This window comes from Dermacentor silvarum, chromosome 1 (genome assembly GCF_013339745.2).
Source record: "Dermacentor silvarum isolate Dsil-2018 chromosome 1, BIME_Dsil_1.4, whole genome shotgun sequence".
Classification (NCBI taxonomy): domain Eukaryota; kingdom Metazoa; phylum Arthropoda; class Arachnida; order Ixodida; family Ixodidae; genus Dermacentor; species Dermacentor silvarum.
In genome coordinates, this window is record NC_051154.1 from 83,777,664 (window position 1) to 83,802,030 (window position 24,367).

Consider the following 24,367-nt stretch of genomic DNA (forward strand, 5'->3'; position numbering starts at 1 on the left):
ATGTAGAGTGAGTAGTACACTCTAGTACACTCTAACCAAATCTGAAACCAGAACTCTTGGCCCACATGGTGACCGTGACGTCTCTGATTTTTTTTCTCTTGATTTCTTTGGTCACGTGCGACGCCGGTATGTACAACCATCGCAAAAGCACGGCCTTCGAGACTGGAATTTATTACTTTAAAGAAGGTCATCTCGTCACCGGTAAAGGTTGGCATGTAAACACCGCCATCACCATAGTCTCAACTAAGATGACTTATTAAATTATTTAATTGTTTTGTTACTACAAATTGTGTCGCACTATATTTTTTTGGACAGCTGGCCGCGTCCTCTAGCATACAAATTGGGAAAACAGAGGATTAGTTTCTGCTGGTGTGCAGCGTTCTGCTGCTTGTTAAAGCATGTAGCGTTTCGTAGTCTGGTGCAACTGGCGTGGTTTCCCTGATGCAATACACTTCTGATTGGAAACAATTTAGATTGTGTTGTTCGGAACTGTACTACGAGATGTTTATAAAGTGAAAAAAAAAAAATCGTTGAAAGAAGCAAGAGCACGCTGTTGCGATCGTCGACGTTCACGTGAAGTCTACACTAGTCACGATGGCGAGCAGGTATCTTCAGATGGGAAGGCGACTTGAAAGAAGTCTCCTCAGGTCGTGGCACGGATCAAGATTGTCTCGAAATGAGGTTAGTTCCCAAAAATTACCCGTTGCTCTTGTTGATGTGCTGTCGTAGATATAGCTCTCGATCGGCAAAATGCCTGTCCACTATGCTTGTTTTATGACCTTGCATAATAATTTACGACTGTTTAATTGATTTGCCGAATACTTTACCGGCGTGTTTGCCGCACATTTAAAGAAGGGCAAAATACACACGTAGGTGCTGAGCATAAGTGCTTTCATACTTTTTAGGTAACGTTCGTATGCACTAAAGCCAGTTGAAGGGTATCTTGCTGCATATATAGATTTAGAAACATCTGCACTGCAAAGCACACAGCTCCCGTTTGGCTTGTTAGGGTGAATCCGATTAGGAAAATAAGTCTATTGGATAACTAAAATAAATGGCTTTGTCATGCTGTGCCCTTATAAATACTGAAAGCCTAACTTTGTGGCATGTACTATCGGATTCACAATTTTACTGCAAAACGCAATTTCCACAGTGCCTTGGCACGCGTGATACAAATCAGAGTTGGAGTCTGTAATAATGTGTGAGCAGTACGGTGATTCGCGCTTTTTCTCGTCACAAGTACCCATTGCGCGACAATTTTCATTATTTCATTTATTTTTCGCAGAAACCGCGCTCCATGAGCCGTTAATGAAACGCGCGTTGTTTCTCCTCCATCAATTCTTTCACTGTATCATGTATGGTTTTGAACAGTGGTGCGTATCCCGACGCTAGGTGCCCATGGAATTTGTGCTTCGCGTATGCTACAGCCTATTCTGCTTTCTTTCATGAATAGAAACCAGTAAAGTATAAACCGCATGCACGCGATCTTGCGCGCGACAGCGACAAGCGATGCGATGGAGATGGCTGTCGCGGTCGCTCGTCGCCTACAAATCGTACCGCATGCGAGCGACGACTTTGAGTGACGTCTCCCCGGTGTTGCCGGTATGAGGGCAGCAAATACTCGCCGAAACTGACGTGACGCTTGCTTTATTAATTTAAGTTGATGAGTTTTAGTGTAAAGAGCAGCATAAATATTTCTGAAGGTCTTGCACTACGTTATTATCCTTGCATGTATCAAAATCTAGTCGTTTGCTCGTTCCGTGCGACAATCGGTAGTACTTGACTGATGTATATCCAGTTCCGGCTTCGCGCTATTGGCTAGTCGCTCATAGCACTTCCGGGCGACGAGTGACGAATTCTAGATTTCTAGAACCGAGCGATTGAGCGAAAAGAACGAGCGATCTGTTCGCGCGACGGCCCGTTTCGTCGCTCAAAGCCGTCGCTCGTCGCCGTCGCGCACAAAATCGCTCTCATGCGGTTTGGGCTTAACAACGTCATGGCATTCACAAGTATTTGTGACAGTAGGATTAAGTCATTGTAAACTTTCAAACAGGAACAAAAATCACCAGCGTCTGCACACTACGTAAAATGGACCACTTACCGCATTTGCTGTAATGACTAGCCACCGTTATTAGCTGTGGCAGGACAAGGACAAAGGGAGGAACTGTTCGATTTGCCTGCACTTTCTCGATTAGCTATAAATGTGCTGGACTTCGTTATTTCTTTAACCCCTAGAGGCAATGTGTGCACCATTGTGCACACCAAGATAGGGCATCAAAATCAAAGGCACTGATGAAAATAATGATATTTTAAATGTGTCGCATATGTCTTGAAACACTTCTGATTGGAATTGTGCTGTAAGTTTGAATGATATGTGCCAAATGTTTTAGTAAAAGAAGTTGGAAGGTAGACGGCTGGGTGTTTTCTGTGGGTGTATGTCATCCTGGGCACCAGGTTCCCTTCTTTCATTGTTTTTCACATTGTTTTGCATCGAGCTTACATTCGAAGTGGCTGGACGGGTGCTTTCTAACTATGGTAACCATGAAATAGTTGGTGTTCTCGGTATCTGATGTTCGTGTAGAGAGTTCTCACATGGAGTCCCCATTCTGCAAAATTGACAAAACTCAATGAAAAATCAAACATTTTTAATGTCTTCTACAGCACTGCACTTTTCGTGATTCTAAAGATACAAAAAGTGTTGTAAAACTAAATTTTCACAGGACATAGTTAATTGGCGCTTGAAAGGGTTAATGAGTGAAACACGGCAGCATCCACATCTCCCATTTGTTTTGCGTGAGGGCACACTTCATGCAAACACAGTGTGTGGCGTGTCGTGAACTTGGAAGAAATAGGTATTGAAAGCTTCATCAAGGAAATTCAAGGCTCCCTCTGCACGAGTGTGAAACTAGCACTGAAATGGCATGACTTAGTTTATTCAGTAGTGGGTAAATCTGCTTGGTTCTGATCTGTGATGAGAGGTGATGTAGTATGAAATAGGGTGTATGCACTGAAACTCGGCTGCAACGCAGTGCTGCGGTGCCTTGACTGAAACCGGCGCTGATAGTCATATTTGTGTTGCTTCGCAGCATACAAGTGCTCCCATAAGGGTCCCATATTTTATTGCATGTCACGTGCGTGGTTTTTCTGCTGTAAGACAGCCAGTCCTAAATGTTTCGCTTGATGTGCTGTGTGAATGTGGAATAGTGAGCATGGTGGTGCAGGTGTGAGATCAGTCTCAATATATTGTAACGGATACGAAAGGCAGGTACAAAAAGAGAGGAAGGAAGACGAAGAGCTTGAAAGGCTGGACTGCACTACGATCACGCTCCGATCATCGTCCATCTCCTGTAAAATAAACCCATTTCTTCATAACTCTTCGTAACAGTTGTGGTGGAGGTGCTGGGTAATCGACACCCGAAGACGGAGGCTGAACCACAAGTTCTTCGACGGAGCCGTCGCCTTGCTGGACTCCCACCGAATACACCGGAGTTGAATATGTCCTACGACGCAGACGAACAACGGCCCATTCCAACTGCTGTGCCGACCATTCCAACTGCTGCGCCGACCATTTCCGTTCAGCAACTAAGAGATGCACGTCCCTTCGCTGGAAGACCGGACGAAGACGTCGAGGAATGGCTCATCCATTATCACCGGGTGAGTGCCGCCAACAAGTGGAACAGCGCTTCTCAGCTTTCGAACGTCGTGCTCTTTCTGACAGATACTGCGTTGGTGTGGTTCGATAATCACGAGGAAACGTTAACAACATGAGGCAGATTTGTTTCGGAAATCAAAGAACGATTCGGCGACTCTGTGACGAAAAAGAAAAGGGCAGAACAGACGCTACTGCAACGGGTGCAAGTGCCAGGCGAAACCTGCACGACCTACATTGAGGCAATAATAAAACTGTGTGGGATGGTAGATGCTGGAATGTCTGAAGAAGACAAAGTCGGGCACATCCTAAAATGAATTGCTGAGGATGTTTACAGTTTCCTCATTGCAAAAGACACCCTGGCTTCCGTCGCCGACATCATTCGGCACTGTCGCACTTTTGAGCAACTGAAGACGAGGCGCATCACGCCGAAGTTTGGCAGGCTAGCCAATGTGACGACAGTTGCAAGCATAGAGAGCAACCAGCCCCTCGATCTTGCATCAACGATCCGACAAATAGTTCGGGAAGAACTCAGCCTGCACGCGCAAGTGACACACCCAGGCACTCATAGCCTCTGCCTACCACCAGATTTCGAGCCAAACGTGGCATCCTTCTCCCCGTATCCTGCGGCGAGGGGCATTGAGTATTATGAACTCGCGCCCCGACAGCAGCCACGTCTCTACGAAAGAGGCCCTACTTATGACGCTCAGCCACAATGAGAACAGCCGCGTTTTTACCCCCGAGGCCCTGTGACTTCTGTGAGGCCGTGCCAAGAACAGCACTGACCCTACTACCACGACGTGGCGTATAACCGATATAACGGATTTCAGCGAGCAGCAGAGACACGTTATCCACATGACAACGAACTTTCTCGCCGCCCGCAGCAGGCTAGCATTTGCTTCGAGGAAGATTCTGTCAACCATGACCCTCCTGTGTGCTACAACTGCGGTTCCACAGGCCATATAGCTCGGTATTGTCGCCAAGGCCGTCAATCACGAAGGACACCACCGATGTTCTCGCCACCCGGAACCCGTACTTCATATGACTTTCGGACGACCGATATGCTTCCAATGGACTGCTTCTCGAACGCGACCAGACGCAGCGATTCGCAAGCATCTGAGCGCAGTTTGACGCCACCAAGTAACCGTCCCCTCGGCGCCGTTCTTCCTCACCACCGCCGGGAAACTAGCATCCGCGGCCAATGGAGGTGAGGTTGCCGGACGGACTTTGCAAGAAATACCTCTGTCTTTTGTGATGCACAAAAACAAAGTGAATGTGTTTATTGACGGAATACCGACCATGGCGTTAGTTGATACTGGGGCAACTGTGTCTGTGATGAGCCTCGCTTTCAAAAACTGTCTAGGCCACAAAGTTATGTTTTCTTGGAACGACGGTATTACCTTTCGTGGAGTAGGCGGCGAGTGGCTTCATCCCCTTGGTGTTTGTGCTGTGAGTGTTTTGTTGGCTGGGGGGGGGGGGGAAGTGTTTGTGTCAGAATTCCTTGTTTCTTTCTCGTTGTTCGCACGATGTTATTCTTGGTATAGATTTTCTTAAACAATGCGGTGCCTCCGTGGACTGTGGTTGTGGCGAAATATCGTTGAAGGAGGAGGAATAAACATTTATTGCGCAACCAGCACTTTAAGATGGCCGGGCCTAAGCCTCCCATGAGGGGACGTCGAGGGCTTGCCTTGCCGCCGCCTCACGGGCGTGCTGGGTCGCCCAGGTTTGGTCGTCGAGGGCGGAGCTCCGCAGAGCCTTGCGCAACCTCGACGAGAGGGTCATGGTGTTAATGTGTGTGTACTGTGCTGGGCACTCCCACAGCATATGCGGAAGCGTAGCCGGGTGAGTGCCACAGCACCGGCAGTTGGGGGTATTGTAAACTTCATTGAATATAAGGTGGAGGCGGGCGGGTGAAGGGTACGTATTTGTTTGTAGCAGACGCAGGGTGGTAGCCTGCGCCCGGCTGAACTTGGGGTGAGGTGGGGGGAAGGTTCGGCGACTAAGGTAAAATGCCTTAACGAGATCGTTGTAAGTAGTCAGACTGTCCCTGGTGTCCAACTCGTCTCCAGTGTCTCCGGCGCGGTTGACTAGTCCTCGAGCAATGGAGTGGGTGACCTCGTTGAGGTTGGGGAGGTGTGGGTGGACAGTGCCCGCGTGGGCCGGGATCCATGTCATTCATGTATATTGAACAAGTTATTTATATCCGTACATCCCGAACAAAGCTCGCGTGGCGAAGACAGAGACACAGACACACTCAGTGTTCTTGATGAAGTGATTGCACCATCATGGTGCCTGAAGCCCGTTCGTGTTTTTGCAACTACTGTTAACGGTGATTGTGTTGACCTTGTAGTTAGGCCTCTCCGCATAAACTGTGCTAAAAAAAGTATACTTGTGCCTTGCTCTGTGGTGTGCATGACGAAAGGAATCGCCACATTGTGGGCGCTGAACTGTTCATCCACGCCGGTTGTCCTCCCTCGCGGTATGAAAATCGCTATATTCGATGAAGCCGCATGTAGCTCGATAGCGGCACTAACTGCGGACGTCTCTACAGCTTGCTCTCCTTGCGATAATCGCCATTCTGAAAAGCTAATGCTTGGCATGATCAGCAAGGCTCTCTCTACATCGGAACGGCAAGCACTGGTGCAGGTCCTTGCCAGGTATGAGGCTGCATTCGACTTCGCGCATGGAGATGCACCCATTCATTTACTGTCATCCTGCGCTCGTCACCGAATAGATACCGGCTCAGCACACCCCATCCGCCAGAAGCCCTACCGAGTGTCATCCTCCGAGCGCAAAGTTATTGCAGAGCAAGTCAAGGAAATGATGAAGAATCGTCTAGTCCATGGGCAGCCCCAGTAATCCTGGTCCGAAAGAAAGATGGCTCCTGGAGATTCTGCGTGGATTACAGATGTCTAAACGCAGTGACGAAGAAGGATGTCTATCCGCTACCACGAATCGATGACGTTATTGATTGCTTACACGCTGCTTCGTACTTCTCAACACTTGATTTGCTATCGGGGTATTGGCAAATACCTATGGACCCTGCCGACAAGGAAAAGACCGCTTTCGTGACTCCAGATGGCCTATTCGAATTTAATGTTATGCCTTTTGGCCTTTGCAATGCTCCTGCAACCTTAGAAAGATTCATGGACACAGTACTACGTGGTCTAAAGTGGGAGATATGCATGTGTTACCTCGATGATGTAATATTTGGCCGCACGTTTGAAGAACATAGCGAACGCCTCAGCCTTGTTCTCGACTGTATCGAAAAAGCTGGACTGGTTCTAAACTAAAAAAAATGTCGGTTTGGCGAACGCCAAACACTGGTCCTGGGACACTTAGTCGACAAGGATGGCGTCAGACCCGATCCTTGTAAAATTGAAGCGGTGAGCTTTTTCAAGCCACCGCAGTCAGCACGAGAACTTCGCTCATTCATTGGCCTATGTTTGTATTTCCGTCGTTTCGTTCCCCGGTTTGCCGACATCGTTTACCCATTGACAAGTATTTTGCGACAAGATGCGGCCTTCAATTGGACACCAGAGTGTGACGCTTCATTCTCTCAATTGAAGTTTATACTAACGTCAGCACCCCTCTTGCGTCACTTCGATCCATCTTGCCTGACTGAAGTTCACACCGATGCTAGTGGAATCGGTATGGGAGCGGTGCTTGTACAACGTCACAGTGGCGCAGAACATGTTGTCGCATATGCCAGCCGTTGCCTGAGCAAATCTGAACGCAATTATACGTTTACGGAAAAAGAATGCCTGGCAGCTGTTTTCGCTGTACAGAAGTTTCGGTGTTATCTTTACGGTAGACCATTCAAGGTTGTCACCGACCATCATTCTTTATGCTGGCTGGTCGGTTTGCGTGATCCCTCTGGTCGCCTCGCACGTTGGGCGCTGCGCCTCCAGGAATACGACTTTGTGGTATCGTACAAGAGAGGCAGTCTGCTGACGCAGACTGCCTCTCTCGGATTCCTCTTGCAACTACCGACTGCGATGCTGAGAATTTCGACGACTGTCTCGCTGCTGTTACTTGTACGTTCCCTGACGCAGCAGACTTTCAGCGAGAACAACGGAATGATCTTACCCTCGATCCGCTTTTTGTTGCCGCCCGTACTTCTCAAGGCAGCGGTCGCTTTACTGTCCGTGATGAGTTGCTCTACAAAACTAATTACTCCAGGCATGGAGTGCATTTTCTGCTTGTTGTCCCCGAGAGTCTCCGCTCCGACGTTCTACGCGCCATGCATGATGATGTGACATCCGGACATTTCGGCTTCGTACGAACGCTACACCGCACGCAGGAGCGCTTTGTACGCAGATGTACGCAACAACCAAGCGCTATGTCGTTAGTTGTGAAACGTGCCAACGTCACAAGCGACCGACCACCGCAGCCCCGGGTCCCCTTCGTCCATTGACACCGCCTAGTACGCCGTTCGAGCAAGTAGGCATTGACCTTTTGGGTCCATTCCCGCTATCCAACAACAAGAACCGTTGGATAATTGTCTGCGTAGACCATGTTACACGGTATGCAGAAACTGCAGCCATACCATCTTCCACTGCTGCTTGCGTGGCGGTCTTCCTGCTGCGTTCCGTGGTCCTTCGTCATGACCCACCACGTGTCATCATCAGCGACCGTGGTCGCCAGTTCACTGCTGATGCCATTGAAGAGTTACTTCGTTTGTGCACTTCACAGTTCCGTCATTCCACGCCGTATCATCCACAGACCAATGGTCTCGTTGAAAGGACAAACAGAACGCTGACCAACATGCTTGCCATGTACGTCTCTTTCAATCATAAGAACTGGGACGACGTGCTACCCTTCATCACTTACGCATACAACACGGCGAAACACGAAACCACGAACTATAGCCCATTTTATCTCCTGTATGCAAGGTTACCGCGAAGCCCTCTGGACACTTTCTTACCCTTCGTTCTGCACAATGACGATTCTGTATCGAAGACTTTGTGTCTCGCCGAAGAAGCCCGTCGAATAGCTCGTCTTCGTACTCTGGCCTCGCAAAGTCGTTCGAAAGAGCGATACGACGACCGTCACGTACAAATATCGTTTGAAAAAGGTGACTTGGTATTTCTTTGGACACCGCAACGCAAGCGTGGATTGTGCCAAAAGCTTTTGTCACAATATTCAGGCCCATTTGTAGTTGTGGACCGCCTGAGCGAACTCACTTACGTAATAGCTCGCCTCCTGTGCAATGGTCGGCGATCAAGCAGAACTCAGCTGACTCATATTGCTCGCCTGAAGCCTTTCTACCCTGCTTGTCCATCCTGACTCGCCCCACGGGCTTCGTCTGCTTGGGGGGAAATGTAACGGATACGAAAGGCAGGTACAAAAAGAGAGGAAGGAAGACGAAGAGAACGAAGAGCTTGAGAGGCCGGACTGCACTACAATCACGCTCCGATCATCGTCCATCTCCTGTAAAATAAACCCATTTCTTCACAACTCTTCGTAACAATATTATTCGATATCCGAGTATATGTGCTTACTTGGCAGGGCGCACTTGCAGTGGTATGGCTCAGGGTTGTTCTAACAGGTCTAGAAACATGTGCAACGATGTCAGCATTTGAAAGCGGCTTTCTATGACTGCCAACATAGCCGAATCTGTAAACAAACCTCTGCGGTTTCGGCTGTGCAGGTACAGGGTGCTTACATAGAACTGTATTGGGCTTCAGCAGCAGCCTGTATGCTCGAAACGACTTCTTCCTGAATGCATGAGGGTAGCCTTTACAGAAGATGAAAAAATTAGTTCAGCATTTAGTTTGCCCTACACCGACTCATAAACCCTAACAAGTACACAGCCACAATTGTGCACAATGCTCATGCTAGCAGTGGGAAGCAGCCCTCGCTTCGCCACCAAGCCAAATAAACGGGATGTGCCGTTGTTGTGGTCGTTTCGCATTCAAGTTGACTGGGTGCAGCTTGTCTGGGATACAACCTTTTAAAAAATGCAAAATCATGCAACATAGTTCTCTGCACATGAAAGGTGAATGGAGTACAACGCTGAGCTGCACTTAGCGTTGCAGGTACAATCCTTTAAGCACACAACTGCACGAGTTTGATCACCTTCTGAATCACTGAAGGTGAAATTTCTTTCTCTGTGATGGAAACATCGTCGTCGTTGGAAAATATGAACAGCTCCGTTTTGCCTGCAACTTTTTCTAGTCATCCATAACCGAGCGATCAGCAGGGCAAAACAAACAGTGATTAGCGAGAGCCTAGCTTCATCATTTGCCATTTCAGGCCTGCATCACCTAAATTGTCACCAAAATCGCTAACATGCACTGGCTTTTACACTTGCCTGTGGAATGCAGTACAGATAAGCTGTTCATCTTCAGTTGTAAAAGCTATCCTGGTGCATTTATGAAGAATCGTTGCAGGAATATGGGCTGTTGCTGAAGCCCAATGGAGTTCAATGTAAGAGCTCTGCACCTGCACAGCCAGAATCGGAGGCTTGTTCACACATTCAACTACGTAGGCGTGTCGTAGAAACTCTTCTTGAATGCTGACATCTTTGTGCTTGTTTCTTGACTTGTTGGAACAATCGTGAAACAATATACCACTGCAATTAAATGACCTCATGCAAGCACATACTTGGAGATTGATAGATATATTTATGCTAAGCTCACACCTACACAATCCTGCGAAAATAACACCAGTTGTAATGCAGTAGCGGAACCACATGCAATAAAATAGTTCGTTGCATTACAACACTGGGCAGAGTGCATTGTTGTCTGCTGTGTAGCAACTGCTAATAGTCATATAGTCGACTGGTGCCAATTTTGGTCAAGGCACCGCAGTGCCACGTCGTGGCCCAGTTTCAGTGCATACACCCTATAAGGATATGTTTGGGTTCATGTATAAAGCTTCAGTAGAATTACTGAATTGCCCGTCAACAGATAAGCAGTGCATTAAGTTCACTGAAGTAACAGGTATGAGCACTTTTGCAGGCCCCTTTTTAATGTTATATGAGTGCCACTCTGTGGATGTAAAAGGAATTTTTTATAGCTATGTTTACTGCCTTTCTAGTGGACTTGATCGGATCATTTGCCGGAGTTTTTTTTTTTTTTTTATTGTATAGCATATGTACAAGCATTACGAACCTGAGTGTAGCTGATGGGTACTTTTGTTGATGTTTGGGGCACAACTAAATATTTTAGTCGTTAAAGGGATACCATAATACTTTGATGACTGCTACCAGTTATGCTTCAAATGGTTATTTATGCAGTAGAGTTTTGAATGTAAAATGATCTAAGGCATTAGCTCTTGCAAGAAGTGATTGTATATAAAGAACAAAACTTGTTTACTGGTGAACAAAGAAGTTTTACGAACATATTCTCATTTCATCTGTTCCGTGATTACTTAGGAAGCCAGCTAGTTGTTAGAGCATGCCACTTAGACACGGTTGATGATTGTGACCCATGGTGGCCCTGTTGCCACAGCAATTGTTTGCAATTTTGGATTACAAAGCATTCAAAGACCCTTCTAACACAAGTTTGTTTTGCTTATTAGTATGCCTTCAAGGTATTACAGATGAGTAGGTAAAAATAATGTTGGAAGCAAAAACAAATTAAGTAAAAAGCTACATCAAAAAGCAAGGGCTCCAGACATGAACAATATTCCTTCTTTTATGGCAACCTCGAAGGGGTGGAGGCGGAAAAAATAATGTAAAATTGGATCAGTGTGGCAGAAAAAAAAGCGAATAAATATTTGAGTGGTCAATGTAGATTACATATGCAAAGGGTGTGATATGTATTCACATCAAAGTGTTTGATTGTGAAAGAAAATGCCATGAGAAAGTGACAAAAGACATTTTTCTCATTATCAAGTCTGGAAAGCCATAAATGGGTTTTATCAAGGTGACACTATCAGTGGGAACATGTATTCAGCATAAAATGAGCTGTTCATTTCTGAACATAGTCTAAGGGTCAATGTGGTTGGACCTGGGATCGAAATGGCTGAAGCATACACAAGTTTTCGGCATATTGACATTTGATGGAGCATAAATATAGTGGAATGTGGGTGCTTGACGAAAGTTTTGGTACATATAACCTAGGGTGGTGATTAGAGTTATTAGCGATGTTGGTTGACATATTAGTTCAGAGGAAACCCGCTAGGTGGAGAGAAGTAATTAAAGGGAAAATGAGACGTCCACCCAATCGTAGCAATTGCTACAAAGGAAACCCATGCGGGTTCCTCGAAAGAAAAGCCTCGTAGTTGAAGAAAAATTCGTCCTGGTCCGGGACTCAAACCGGGACCACTGCCTTTCCGGGGCAGCTGCTCTACCATCTGAGCTAACCAGGCGGCTTGCAGATGGCAGGGCGAAGTCGAATTTGTCAACAACTTGAAGCAAAGGCAAGTGTTTTGACGTAATAGTTCAGCGGAAACCTGCTAGGGTGGAGAGAATTAAAGGGAAAATGAGACATTCACCCAATTGTAGCAATTGCTACAAAGGAAACCCATGCGGGTTTTTTGTTGGTTATGTGTAAATATCCTGACAGATCATTGGATATGTAAATGCTAAGAAAGTTGAAAGTGCTAAAATACTCTAATTTGGTTTCATTCACAGTATAGTCGATAAGTTTAGAAGACTTGGGAAAGTGCGAGGTTGCCTGGCTACTATGTTGAGGGTCATTAGCCACCTACTACTTCGGTTAGATACATTTTGATTGGCTTGAGAAAGAGAGTGATAATTTTCATTTGTTATTCAATGAAAGATGACATTCATTGGCAAACCACTTTATGGATGAGTTTAATGTTGCCTGCAAGGTGATTAATGACTTGTGCTGAGTCTTGAGTAGAGCCGAAGTCAACTGGGGGGGCACAGGAAGCATGAGGATGTTTTAGTCAGTGTTTAATTTGCTTTTATAGAGCTGATGGGGATGCTTTGTCAAAGGCTTTTGCTAAGTCTAGAAATATGCAGTCAACTAGTGTTTCATTAGCTGAAGCTAGAAAAACTTTATGGTTAAAGGATAGGCAAGTTTTGCAGATTACTTTTTCGAGAACTACATTGAAACCGATTAAATATAAGTTAGATTCCAAAAATGTTAATAATTGTTCTGCTATTACATGCTCAAGCATATTGCAGGGAGTACCTATTACCCTTCCTCCGTAAGAGGGGGCTTAATTAGGCCAGAAAAGATGCAAAATCGAAAGATGGGTGGCAACACTGCCTTGAATTTTTTGCAATAGCTCACCATGGTGTCATGGATTTTGACAGCACCTGCGTGAGTCAAGTTCATTGTTTACTGGCAAAGAGGGGCTACATTGCATCCAGAGGAACCAAGGACTAATCTTAGCAATTTAAGAGAACTCTTCCTGGGCCAAAATAGCCTAAATGCAAGAAAATAACTTCAAGTCTGTTATATCACACTGACTGTACCAATGCTGAGATTTTGGTGTAGAATTCATGAAAAGGATGTTTTACTTTAATTTTCTTCAGTGTTACCTTTTTCTAAGCCAAATCGATGAAAATAAGCTTTTGAGTACAGGTGTTCGATTAGTGAAAGTTTGAGATCAAATTGAATATGAGTATTAGAAGAAAAAAATCCCTTCAAATATTGAGTTGAATATAGATTATTTTCTATTTTCTCAATTCTAAACAAATATAAAGAATGGGGGGGGGGGGCATTTGAGAAAAGAAAGAAAAGGCTTGTTTACATCATTTGCTACATGTAATGCCATTCAAAATTGACCTTCTGGTCAACTGAGGAGCTTGTAGATTGTATCCGGTGCACCAACACAATGACAGTAATGAAACACCGGAACAGCATGTCGCCAGATGCAGGGGAGTGCTGTGGTCATTGAAAAAGCAAAATGTAATGGTGCAGCAAGGGATGCAAACACAGTGAGATTGTTCAAATAGTAAATTGTTTTGCCTAAAAAAAAAAAAAAAATGTTGTAAGGTGCATAAAGGCAAGGCATTCTTATTGAGTGACTCAATATTTTTTAGCAGAAGTTATAGCTACTCGATGAGTTTGTCGAACAACTGGTGCCTCTGCGCAGCAACTGCAGCTGCTCCTCTGCAGCAGAATCATTCATAACGGTCACCACTTACATCTGTCATTCTCCCTGTAGACTCCTATAACTGCTGTTGTTCCTTATATTCAAACAGAAACAAATATTCAACAACTGTGAATAGTGAATTTGGTAATTGATTGCAAATTGAATAAGGGCTATTCATAGTTCACATTCAAACTTTTATTTGCACTCCTTACTTTTGAGGTAAGGCTTTCGAGTCTAAATTGATTTAGTGTTGCTCTTTAGTGTCCCTCACAGGGCTGTGAGATGATGTTTGTGTAAACAGTGAAAGTTTTAAATCTTTTGTTACTGTGCTTATACAAATCGATCACTGGTGGCTGATGACTACGATCACTGATTTCAGCATGTTGAAATAGTTTCTCAGATACATAGCAATACATATTATGTCTCCCAAGAAAAGGGCTTTAAGAATCAGTATCTGTTTTCTTACTGTGGTAAAATATGTTTTTTGATGCAACTTTTAGTAAACTAAGGTATGTGTGTTGTAGCGAAAATTCATGTTTCGCCACTTCTGAAAAAAAAAGAAAAAGAAAGTGTGCGCCTAGTGATTGCTGCGCATCAACATCAAATTTTTGTGATTGAGCACTAGCAGTCAATCAGAGAACATTACTTTGTCAGATTTGAGATGCCACATCGCTGAAGGGTGATAATTAGAAATAAATGTCAGCAGTTGTCAGACGGTAAGTTTTGGTTTCGTCTCTAACTGGTTTTATTAGCACGCTTCAAAAGGTCTACTCAACGGAACATCCAACATGCAGAACAGGGCATTTCAACTTCTGCCAGTTGTTCAAAATGGAGCTCCTCCAGCAGTTGTTAAGTCTCGATTGAAATGATCTTCAACACCAACCAGTGAAGATGTAGAAGTTGCGGTACTGCAAGATGTAATCTGGAGTGCATAATCTAACAAAGTCTTAACTGCCAGAAATGCAACCTTTGGCTCACAAAGTAGAAGAACTTCTTCATTGTATGGCACGAGCATTGGAAAAACTAACCCTTTCGATGCAAAAGCGTGAAATGGCCCATTGAGCGAAAAGGCCGGCATCGGTCATCTGTAGCAGTGAAATGGCAGGTGAATTCCCATTGGCTGCAACACCACGTCACGAGTGCGTCTCGAAGGAGTTCCCATTGGCTGCGATGCCACGTCATGAGCGCGTCTCGACAGAGCAGAGCGGGCCTAAGGCAACACCTGCTGCTGCTGTAGCACACCAAGTGTTGCGTGAGGGGAGAGGACATCGCCGCGACGCCACGTCACCCTCACTGTCGCAAGCTGGCACGTGGTCCGTATCTCTTTCTCTCACCTCCACTGGGCTTAGCTGCGGTGCACGCGTGCTGGCCTTGGTGGCCACTGCTGCTTCCTCGGTCTCTCATCATACAGGATGTCAGTTGCATGCGCTGTTGGCATCACAGGCTGCTGCTGCTTGCTGGCTCGGGCAGCACGTACCGCTATGGTACAGCTGCAACGGAAATATTAGCACAAGTGACCGATCACCTGAGCAGATAAATTGCGGTGCGCGACGCTGTTGTTCCCTATAGCACGCCTAAAACGAGAGTGCCAGGCACTCCCTCTTTAACACATAAATAATCTGGCACTTTAGATACCATTGTGCATGGGAACAAGAGCGCCACGTACCGCACTTTTCCTGCTCCGGTCATAAGTCACTTGTGCTAATCTTTTCTCGCTGCAGCTGTACATTACTAGTAATGCAAAACTCGAAGGACTGTTCAGCGATCTTCAGTTCGACATTAATGCTTTCGCATTCACAAACCGTAAGCGCTTAGGTGTCCTCGAATTTTTGTTTTGTAACCAAAGAACAGTTGTGTGTTGAATCTTGTTTTTTAAAAAAGTGTTCTTGGTACATTTATCCCTGAATGGCCTTTTGAAACTCCTAGAGTGTAACAAAAACTTTCCATGAGGTGGGCTGAGGGGCTCTTTAAAGCCTTTGTTGAAACACCCGGTACATTTTTATACAATCATAGCCTTGCTGTGTGGAGTCTTTCAGTACACAAAATGTTGGTGGTGCTACAGTGCTGCTCAAGAAGTTTTTTCAGGCACTTTGCTGTGCATCTTTAAGGAGATTTCATCATTGTGAAACTGTTTTTAGTTGACAACCAGGAAATATTGAATTACTCTAGTATGTAACCACGTACACTTTCAGGCACTAATTAATTCTGTTTATTTGAAACATACTTGCACCGCATTTCTTACGTCTTCAGCATCAAAAAGCTTGCAGCTGCAGAATAAACATTTTCAATTCTTTGTTGAGTTTTGTCAAGTTTACTGAATGTGGGGGGGCTCCATGCAAAAATTCACTACAGTAACATCTATGAAAACAAACTATTTCACTATGAAAACAAACTATTTCATGTCTAGCAATCTTGAAAAGCACCTATCCAGCCACTTGAAAGCAAAATACCCAACTGACTACCTTCCCACTCGTTTTACTAAAACATTTCGCACATTATAGTCAAACTTGCAGCACAATTCCAACCAGAATTGTTTCAAGATGTATGCGACACATTTTAATTATCATTAATTTCATCAATGCTTTTGCTGTTGGTGCACAACCTTGGGGTACTAAACATGTGTACACATCGCCTGAAAGGGTTAACATGTACATGAAAGGAAAAAAATGTCATCTACTTAAAAGCAGTACGAAGCTACTATTTTAAATAATACTTTTGTCCCTGGCTGCATAATTTCTGGAAGCAGCTGTTTTGTCTGGGAATTTTCTTTTAATGCTCACAGATGTGGCAAATTCATTTTCAGATCTGCACAAGGATTTTGACTTTAAATGGAGCTCCACCTACATTGCCACCACTGCACTTTTTACTGGAGCAGTGGCAATTGCTTTGTGAAAGACCACCAAAAGGCTTTGAGAAGTACTTTCCTGGGCCCAAGAAGACCCAGCAGAAGGAAGCAGGCGAGCAGGCTGGGGACAAGCCATCTGGAAAAGGCAAGAAACATGGCAGGAAGCCTAAAACAAAACAGAATGTTCTAAAAGTATTAACTCTAACCTCATTATAATGAAATGGGATATAGCGAAGTAAATGAAATTCCCCTTGAAATCCCCATAGAGGTAATGTATTTAAAGCCTCATTTTAACGAAGTGCAATTGTCCTGCCAATAGATGTAACGAACTAGATTAGTCTCCGAAACAACAGCAAAAAAAAAAAAAAAAAAAAAAAAAACCGACCGTTGCGCACCGACTATATTGCTTTTCGTGAGGTTCGGCACTCGTTTGCTGCGGCAGTTTAAAAAAAAAAAAAAACTCCTGTGTCCCCGTGTCGAATACGTCGTCAAGCAACACTGGTCTTTCTCACCGCCGCGCGTAGCTGCGCACCTGCGTGCAAGCAGCAGCTGACTATCACACTTCTCCACTGACCTCTCTTGTGCGTACCTGGCTGCGCGGCGGTGCGAAAGATTAGTGCATGCACTTATGCGCAACGTGCAGGCAGGCGCAGCTGGGCGTGGCCTCCGAGATCTCCGTGGTGCAATCTCGTGGGTCATGTGCAAGCCTGCGCGAGTTGCGCCATGCCGCGAGGCTACGCGCGACGGTGCGAAACACTATTAGTGCATGCACTTCTCCCTTTCTCCGTGCCGTGTATCAACTTGCTCCTCTCCCTGCGGCGCGCCGCGCGAGCTGGCAGCAGGGCGCGGTCTCCGAGATCGCATTGGAATCGGTGCAGTCTCGAAGGCCACGAGCCGGCCGAGCCAAGCCGGCACGGCAAAATTCGCTTGCCTCCTCGATCACACAGCGGAGCGCTGTGTTATGTGCCATGTGCTGCTCGACTGCGACGAGCCTATTGTAAAAGTGGACATCACAGTGGAACAGAAGGCAGCTTTCTAAAGGCTGTCGCGTCAGGTGCTAAGTCGCGTGTTGCACACGCCGAAGATTCTTTTGTTGTTTTATTCAAGTTTCATCGCATGCGTGGCCGTGTAGCGGTTCTGCAGGCCGCAAGGCAAAGCCGTTTTCTTATTTCCATGTTTACAATTCTGCACCCCCATTGGGCATATATTGCTGTAAATGGCGATAATGGATATAACGAAGTAACGGATATAACGAAGTAATTTCGGCTTCCCTTCAACTTCGTTATAAAGAGGTTCGAGTCTAGTACCAAAAGCAAATTGTTGACTCAGCTTTGTACAATAACAATGCAGAAGTCAGTTTGCCCATTGTCTTTTCGTCAGTGTCTTGTTTACTGCGCAGAAGTTCTGCTATCACAACAGTCTTGTTTGGAGCAACAATGGGATTGTTTGCATTAATGAACTTACATGTATCAGTCATCTTGGATGTTCTTGAAACTCCTGTTTAGGCCACTTTAACTTCCATACCAGGGCAAGTTGAGGGCATATGGGAAGGGCATCCTGCATTTGGCATTTACATCACGCACACAGGACGATGCTTATTTACTAGTACCTGCTATTCGGGATAGCTGGCCATAAAGAGGCCTACCTTTCCATTTTTTGACATAATATATAGGAGCGAAAATGATTTTCACAACTTTGCAGTAATCTTCGCTTTATTGTGAAAGTAGTGAAAATAATTTTCACTCATTTATTGTCTGGCCCGTTGAACAATGCTACTGTGTGTCCATGTGTGTGTGAGAGAGTGAGAGACGGAGAACATATAGAGCCAACAGGCAATGAGGCCATATTATATATGCAGGGCATTTTATCATTTACAGAAATTTTAAAAATCACCCGTCATATGTAGCACAATTCTACTGCATGAGGTAGATTACTCTCAGAGGCAGACATTATTCCCACTAAAAATGAAAGAGAATATTTGACTAATTAAAACAAGTTTGCTATTTAACTTTCAAGCTAATTACTTTATCCACAAATTGTAATTTATGACTTGTAGCTGGGGGCCTTTGGAACGAATTCTGAGGATGACACCAGTTTTGAGATATGCGTTCCCAAAGTTTGCGATGAAATGCATTGGTGTTCCAGTAACTTTTGAGCCTCAGTGCATAAGAATGTGTTTTGGTAAAAAAAGTAAGTGAACAGGGGGCCGTATTCTGTAACGGTTCGCTTTGCAACCAGTTCGCTCTGGCTGTTACGTCCAGAGTGATTACGTCACTCTGAGAAAGAGTGGAACGGGGCGGCGCGAGGGAGACCATTCAACGAGCGGCGGTCTGACGGAAGGTCACGTCATCATTTTTGTTACTACTTTGGGGACGATATATTAATTGAAGGATGTTGCTAGTTTGATAAAGAATATTGGTTTGCATAGAACACTTGCACATTTAATTTCCAGTAATAAATGTCAGCTTGCAATGCAGGCAGCCACTGGTGTTTTAATTTTATTTGAGTTCTCTTTGTTAGCTGCTAGGTGGTGTACCATCCAATAAGTAATCAAGGAGGTTCTCTGGGTGTAGGCTGCGGCTCTAATGGGATTTCGTTTCCCCGGGGCTGAGCTTCTTAGGGCGGACAGTTGTGATGAGAGTTCCGTCCACACATCCCACAACTTCGAGATTCTTGCTGCGGTCAAGGAAGCCTTCCTTGACTGCGGCTTTCTCCTACACCGTGGAGGGAAATGTCACCCAGACGTTTTAGTTAGGCTTATATGTCTCATCGTTCAGTTGACATTAAAGTCCTTGAGGGAAAACGCGTGGATGGCACGAAAGGTACAAAAACTATCATCATCAATAGCTCATACCCCCATAAGCAAGATGGATGATAAAGCAAATTAAGATGGATGACAAAGCGAATTAAGAATTAGAATAAGCAAATTAAGAGGATGACTCATCGAATTAAGAAGGATGACTAAGCAAAGTAGATTAAGCAAATTAAGGGGGATGACCAAGTGAATTAATGTAGTTAATTAATGTGGATACTTAGGCTGACTAATAAAAGGGGCTAATTAAGGTGACTTATTATTGCTGCTAATTAAGCTGGCTTATTAACATGGCTAAAAAAGATCATATGAAACAAAGTACGCCATGTGTTCGTCTTTAATGCATCGGCACTTGGGCTTTCGTCTTCAAGTCCTCGTAGGGATAACATGAGAGTCCCTGTGAATTTTTTCCCCTGAACTGTATTTGCCTTGGCGACGGTGGTAAGGTTGCGACTGACTGACGGTTGCAACAACGTATTCGCTTCTTCATTCCAGATGCGCTGCTGAAAACAACTGGGGGCGAAAAAAAAAAAGTGCGCAGAGCACTTTTATCGCAATGTCAACACCACTAAATCTTGTGGTCCAAGATATTCTAACCCGTCGCAAATCCATCACACTGTGTATTCGGAGAGCCTAAAATGTCTTCGGAACTCACCTTCGCTCATGTCGAACACATCGCACTGATGCCTCTCGTCACATCATTGTCTTTCGCCAACGCTTGCCAGCAACACACCAAAGGAGGGGCCATTGGCGTTCGTGAGAGCGAACCAGTTCCAAAGCAAACTGCTACAGAATACGGCTCCAGCAGTGCATTCTTACGCAAGTTTGACTGCACTTATCTCAAAACTGGTGCTGGTTTCAAAATTCATTACAATTGGATGTGCCCTCTGCAATAACCGGCTTCAATTCCTGTGCACTAAATTAATTAGTTGAAAGTTAATTTGTAAAACTTTGATAATTAGTCAATTATGAGTATTGAGTTACAGTGTCAGTAGACTCTTCCGAGTATTCTAGCTCAATAAGTAGATTTGTGCTAGATGCCATGGACGATTTTTAAAATTCTGTTAACATTAAAATAAATCACTCTGTATATGTATATAAATGAAGTACCTGCTATGGTGGCAGTGGCGCAATGGCTGTGGCATTCGGGTGCTGAGCAAAAGGTTGCAGTATTGAATCCTGGTTCCAGTGGCAGCATTCCGATAGCGGCATAATGCAAAAATTCTCCTGGAAAATTTAGGAGCACAATGAAGAACTAAGCGTGGTCAGAATTAGTCCACAATCCTCAGTCCGCAACTAGTCCATAGCCCACTGTGCAGCTTTGGGAAAAAATGAGCAGTGTCATTTACAACTAAGAGGTGAGAGTTAGCACAAGTTGACCATTCGAACTGACCAAACTTAAGGGGCACCAAAGGAAAACACTAAATCAACTTAGACTGATAAAGTATTCCTTCAAAACTTTATTTCTGCTTATTTTATTGTGATAGGTTGATGATAAAAAAAAAAAAAACAACGAAGGTCAAAGTTCCAGTTCTGGAAATTTCACACCGAATCCCCAGTGCTGGTATGTCAATGTGACGTCATGGATCGTTTATTATTATTTTTTAAAATTTTGTCTGTTGTCGCTCACTAAAGGTTGTTGAAGCTTGCTAAGTTCTGTCTTTGGCTTTTTTAGAATGCAATGTAGTCCCTCTTTACCCATAAAAAGTTAACTAGGCTCGAGCGAGTGTTGTCAAAGTCATGACAAGCTGGTGCGGGATTGTCATAGTGGAATTGCCACCTGTCTTTATTTTTGTCTTTTCTGGTTTACCAAGCCTCCGCTCACGGTAACAGAGGCTTTTTCGGTGTTTTAGAAGGGCAATTTACTAATACAACTCAACCTATCTTTTTCTTAGGTGCCCTTTAAGGACACTGCATCTCATTAACTAGAATAAAGTGGCCGAACACTCAGTTTTGGGCCGGTGTCCACTTCTATGGGCTTGGTCCTATTGTCCCATGACACCTTGATTTATCCCATTTGTGTGTGCCTGATTTGTTTGAAGCACTAGTTCAGCTTGTAGTTCAGAAAACAGGCCTGGAAGTTTTAGTGTCCCAGAGCATAATTATTGGCATTGAGTGCTGCAAATAAACAGCTCAATCACCCGCAAGAGGTGTATGCTAGAAATACTTTAGCACCTGGTGGTTCATAGCAAGGTGTGAGGATTAAGTTAACAGCCCTTTCAGAAAATTGACCACGCAGTTCGAGTACAAAAGTAGACGAGAAACCGAATGCTCTCATACACTGTCAAGTTTGCCATTTCTTTGCCTATTTAATAGGGCGCTCTCAGCATCTTTGATCTGCTGAAAACATGAATGTTCTTATATTCAACAATGTTAAAATGGAACTAAACATTGAAAGAGTGCCATAAAGCACTAAACAAACAGGTTATACACATTGTTCTATAAATCTTGCTCACTGTATTGTTCCTCCTCTCCCCTATCCCATCTTGTGGTGTGGTTGGTCTGTCTGCTTTAGGCTAGAAAAGTCATGGGATCAGGGAACGTCTGGCACTCTGGATGCCTTACCATTGGAGGCAAGGGGACATGGATGACATCTTAATGCATCTCTAGTGGCATCTTTGACTTCTTGTTTTAGGGTGCACCAGCTTAGAGCTACATAGTTCTGCGAGACCATATTCAAGCTGTGTTATGAACATAAGTGGGCTATAAACGTGATAATTTGGCTTCATTATTCATATTGGATGCCTATTTAGTCTCGTAATAAAGTTTAATTGCTGCCTTATACACTAATATTAGCATTACCAACCAGACTGCACTGAAATAACCAGTTGAAGATACCATCATACCTGTCAAGTCTCCTGAAATATCCGGGAGACTCCCGGATTTCGATAATTTCTTTTGGTTGTACGATTGGCAGGAAAATCTCCCGGAAATTTCAGTTGTGCCCCGTTTCTATCCGCGTCCAGTGCTTTCTCTGGCTACATTGGCAAAAGAAAATCTAACCTAATCCAATCCAGTTGGAAGTTCATGGAGCATAGCATTGTTAAGAAAATAGTGGGGAAACCCTACATGCCATTATTTCGTTAACTGCAGCGCTGCTCTTTACGCTGACGGGGCTGTTTGGTGCCCTAGAGGCCCTAGTCTCATTCAGCTAGCAAGCGAATGCCGAGTTTCGCAATGAGCAACACTAGACTCCATCGCTCTCTTTGGCGTCAGCCGCTTCTGCGTTGGGTAGGCCTACAGTCATAGCGTTAAGCAAGGAGCGTGAGCGCAAGGAGTATCTTCGAGTATTTTATTGCAATAGCAATCTTATGGACAGTTCAAGCGAATGCTGTCGGCGTCGCTGTGAGGTTCCTTATATATTTAAGTATACACACAGGGTCCTGAATATTTTGCTGCGCGTGTTCGAAAAAAGGTTTTGCGCTCACCAATGCACTGTTCTCGCTCAAATTTTGCAGAACGATTACATTTTTTAGTCGACTTCGTTTAGTATAACACTTGGCACAGTTAATTGCCAGGGATTTAAGAAAAAAGTGCAAATTTGCCGTCACCTATGGGGATGCGAGCTGATTTCTGCCGGCTGCTTTCTGTACCTGCAGGCAGACGGCGGCACAAGTCTGTGCTAGGGCCGGCTTTGTGGATGCGATTTTTAGCATAGACGAAAGCAGTTTTTTATTCTTGTCTTAAAAGACAGGCGAGTAATCATGCCAAGTGTTGTACTAAACGAAGTCGACTCCAAAATGCGATCTTTCTGAAAAATTTGAGTAAAAACAGTGCAGCGGTGAGTGCAAAACCTTTTTTCGAACACGTACAGCGAAATATTCAGGACCCTGTATGTATGCTATATGCCATACCATGCTACAGTTGAACCTACTTATAACGAACCTCCATATAACGAATTCCTGGATATAACGAAGTTTTTGTATTCCCCGCCATGACTCCATAGACGCGCATGTATTTGAAACCTCTACGTAACGAAGTGCCAGCGGGAGACCCCCTCGATATAACGAATTTTCCCCTCCGACAACTAGAGATTTCGCCCCAAAGTTTGTCATTTTTGCGCGAGCTGCAACCGGAAGCACCTTTTCCGCCGCGACGGAATGCGAAGCGAGCGCACGTGTGCGTGCGTGCGTGTGCGAGGTGGGCCTGCATCCCTCGACCCTGTGATCTTGCCGCCGCGGGCGTGACCTTTCCCCCTCCCTTCATTCAAACCTGATCCTGCCGCTTGCTGCAGCTGGCCTAGCCCACCAAGCCGGCACTCTCTCCTTTTCCAGTTGATGTTGCCAATGCGCTGGTACACGCTGTGACACATCACACTCGATGAGCATGGACACGTGCTGTCAAACGCTGGCGGCGTATGGAAGCGCCGCTGGAGAAGCGAGCGAAGTGACCTTCGTGCTGTTGTCTATCGCTTCAACGCAAGCTAAGCGCCAAGAACACACAGCACGCACAAAGCTACGAGCTGCCGACGCACCTACATTGCTAGACTCTGCTACAGTGACTCTGCCCCAGCGCAGATCGCTTTCAAGATACGGCCCGCACGACCACGCGCCGCCGCGCAGTACGCAGTTGATGCCAGAGTACAGTACAACGCCGCCCCGCTATTCCTCTCCTATCGCTCCCTCGCCGGTGCCTCGAGCGCAACGGGCAACGGAAGAAGCGCGCTTCCTCCCTGCTTTTCTTGCGCGCGCGAGATTTAGATGCGGTCGTCGGCTCCCCTCGCACGATTTCACTCGCACATACACCATACAGCGCGCGGCGACTGCGTTATCGCCCTTAGACCTTATACGGAATATCTATGAGCCAAAACCAATTTTAGGGCCACAACGCGTCATAGACACCATCTTTATATAGCAAATACGAATCTCAAGGGCCATACTTTTGCTGGCGGAAACCGAAAATATGTCATAGTTGTCGCCCCCGGCAGTTGGTAACCCCGCGTTGGTAACCCCGCGTTGGTAACCCCGCGTTGGTAACCCCGCGTTGGTAACCCCGCGTTGGTAACCCCGCGTTGGTAACCCCGGCATTGGTAACCCCGGCA

At 45.2% G+C, this 24,367-nt stretch overlaps 1 protein-coding gene across 2 annotated transcripts in view; it reads left to right on the forward strand.

The window, feature by feature from the left end:
• Nucleotides 1–363: 363 nt before the first annotated feature.
• Nucleotides 364–24,367, forward strand: part of LOC119431718 (AFG3-like protein 2) — a 100,211-nt gene continuing 76,207 nt past the window's right edge. Inside the window, exons 1-2 of one of the 2 annotated variants that reach the window (XM_037699200.2) lie at nt 364–681; nt 16,473–16,659. In XM_037699200.2, the coding sequence (XP_037555128.1) occupies nt 595–681; nt 16,473–16,659 (274 nt within the window). In that variant the 5' untranslated portion in view covers nt 364–594. The remainder of the gene's footprint in view (nt 682–16,472; nt 16,660–24,367) is intronic. The other variant, XM_037699193.2, reaches the window with a different exon arrangement.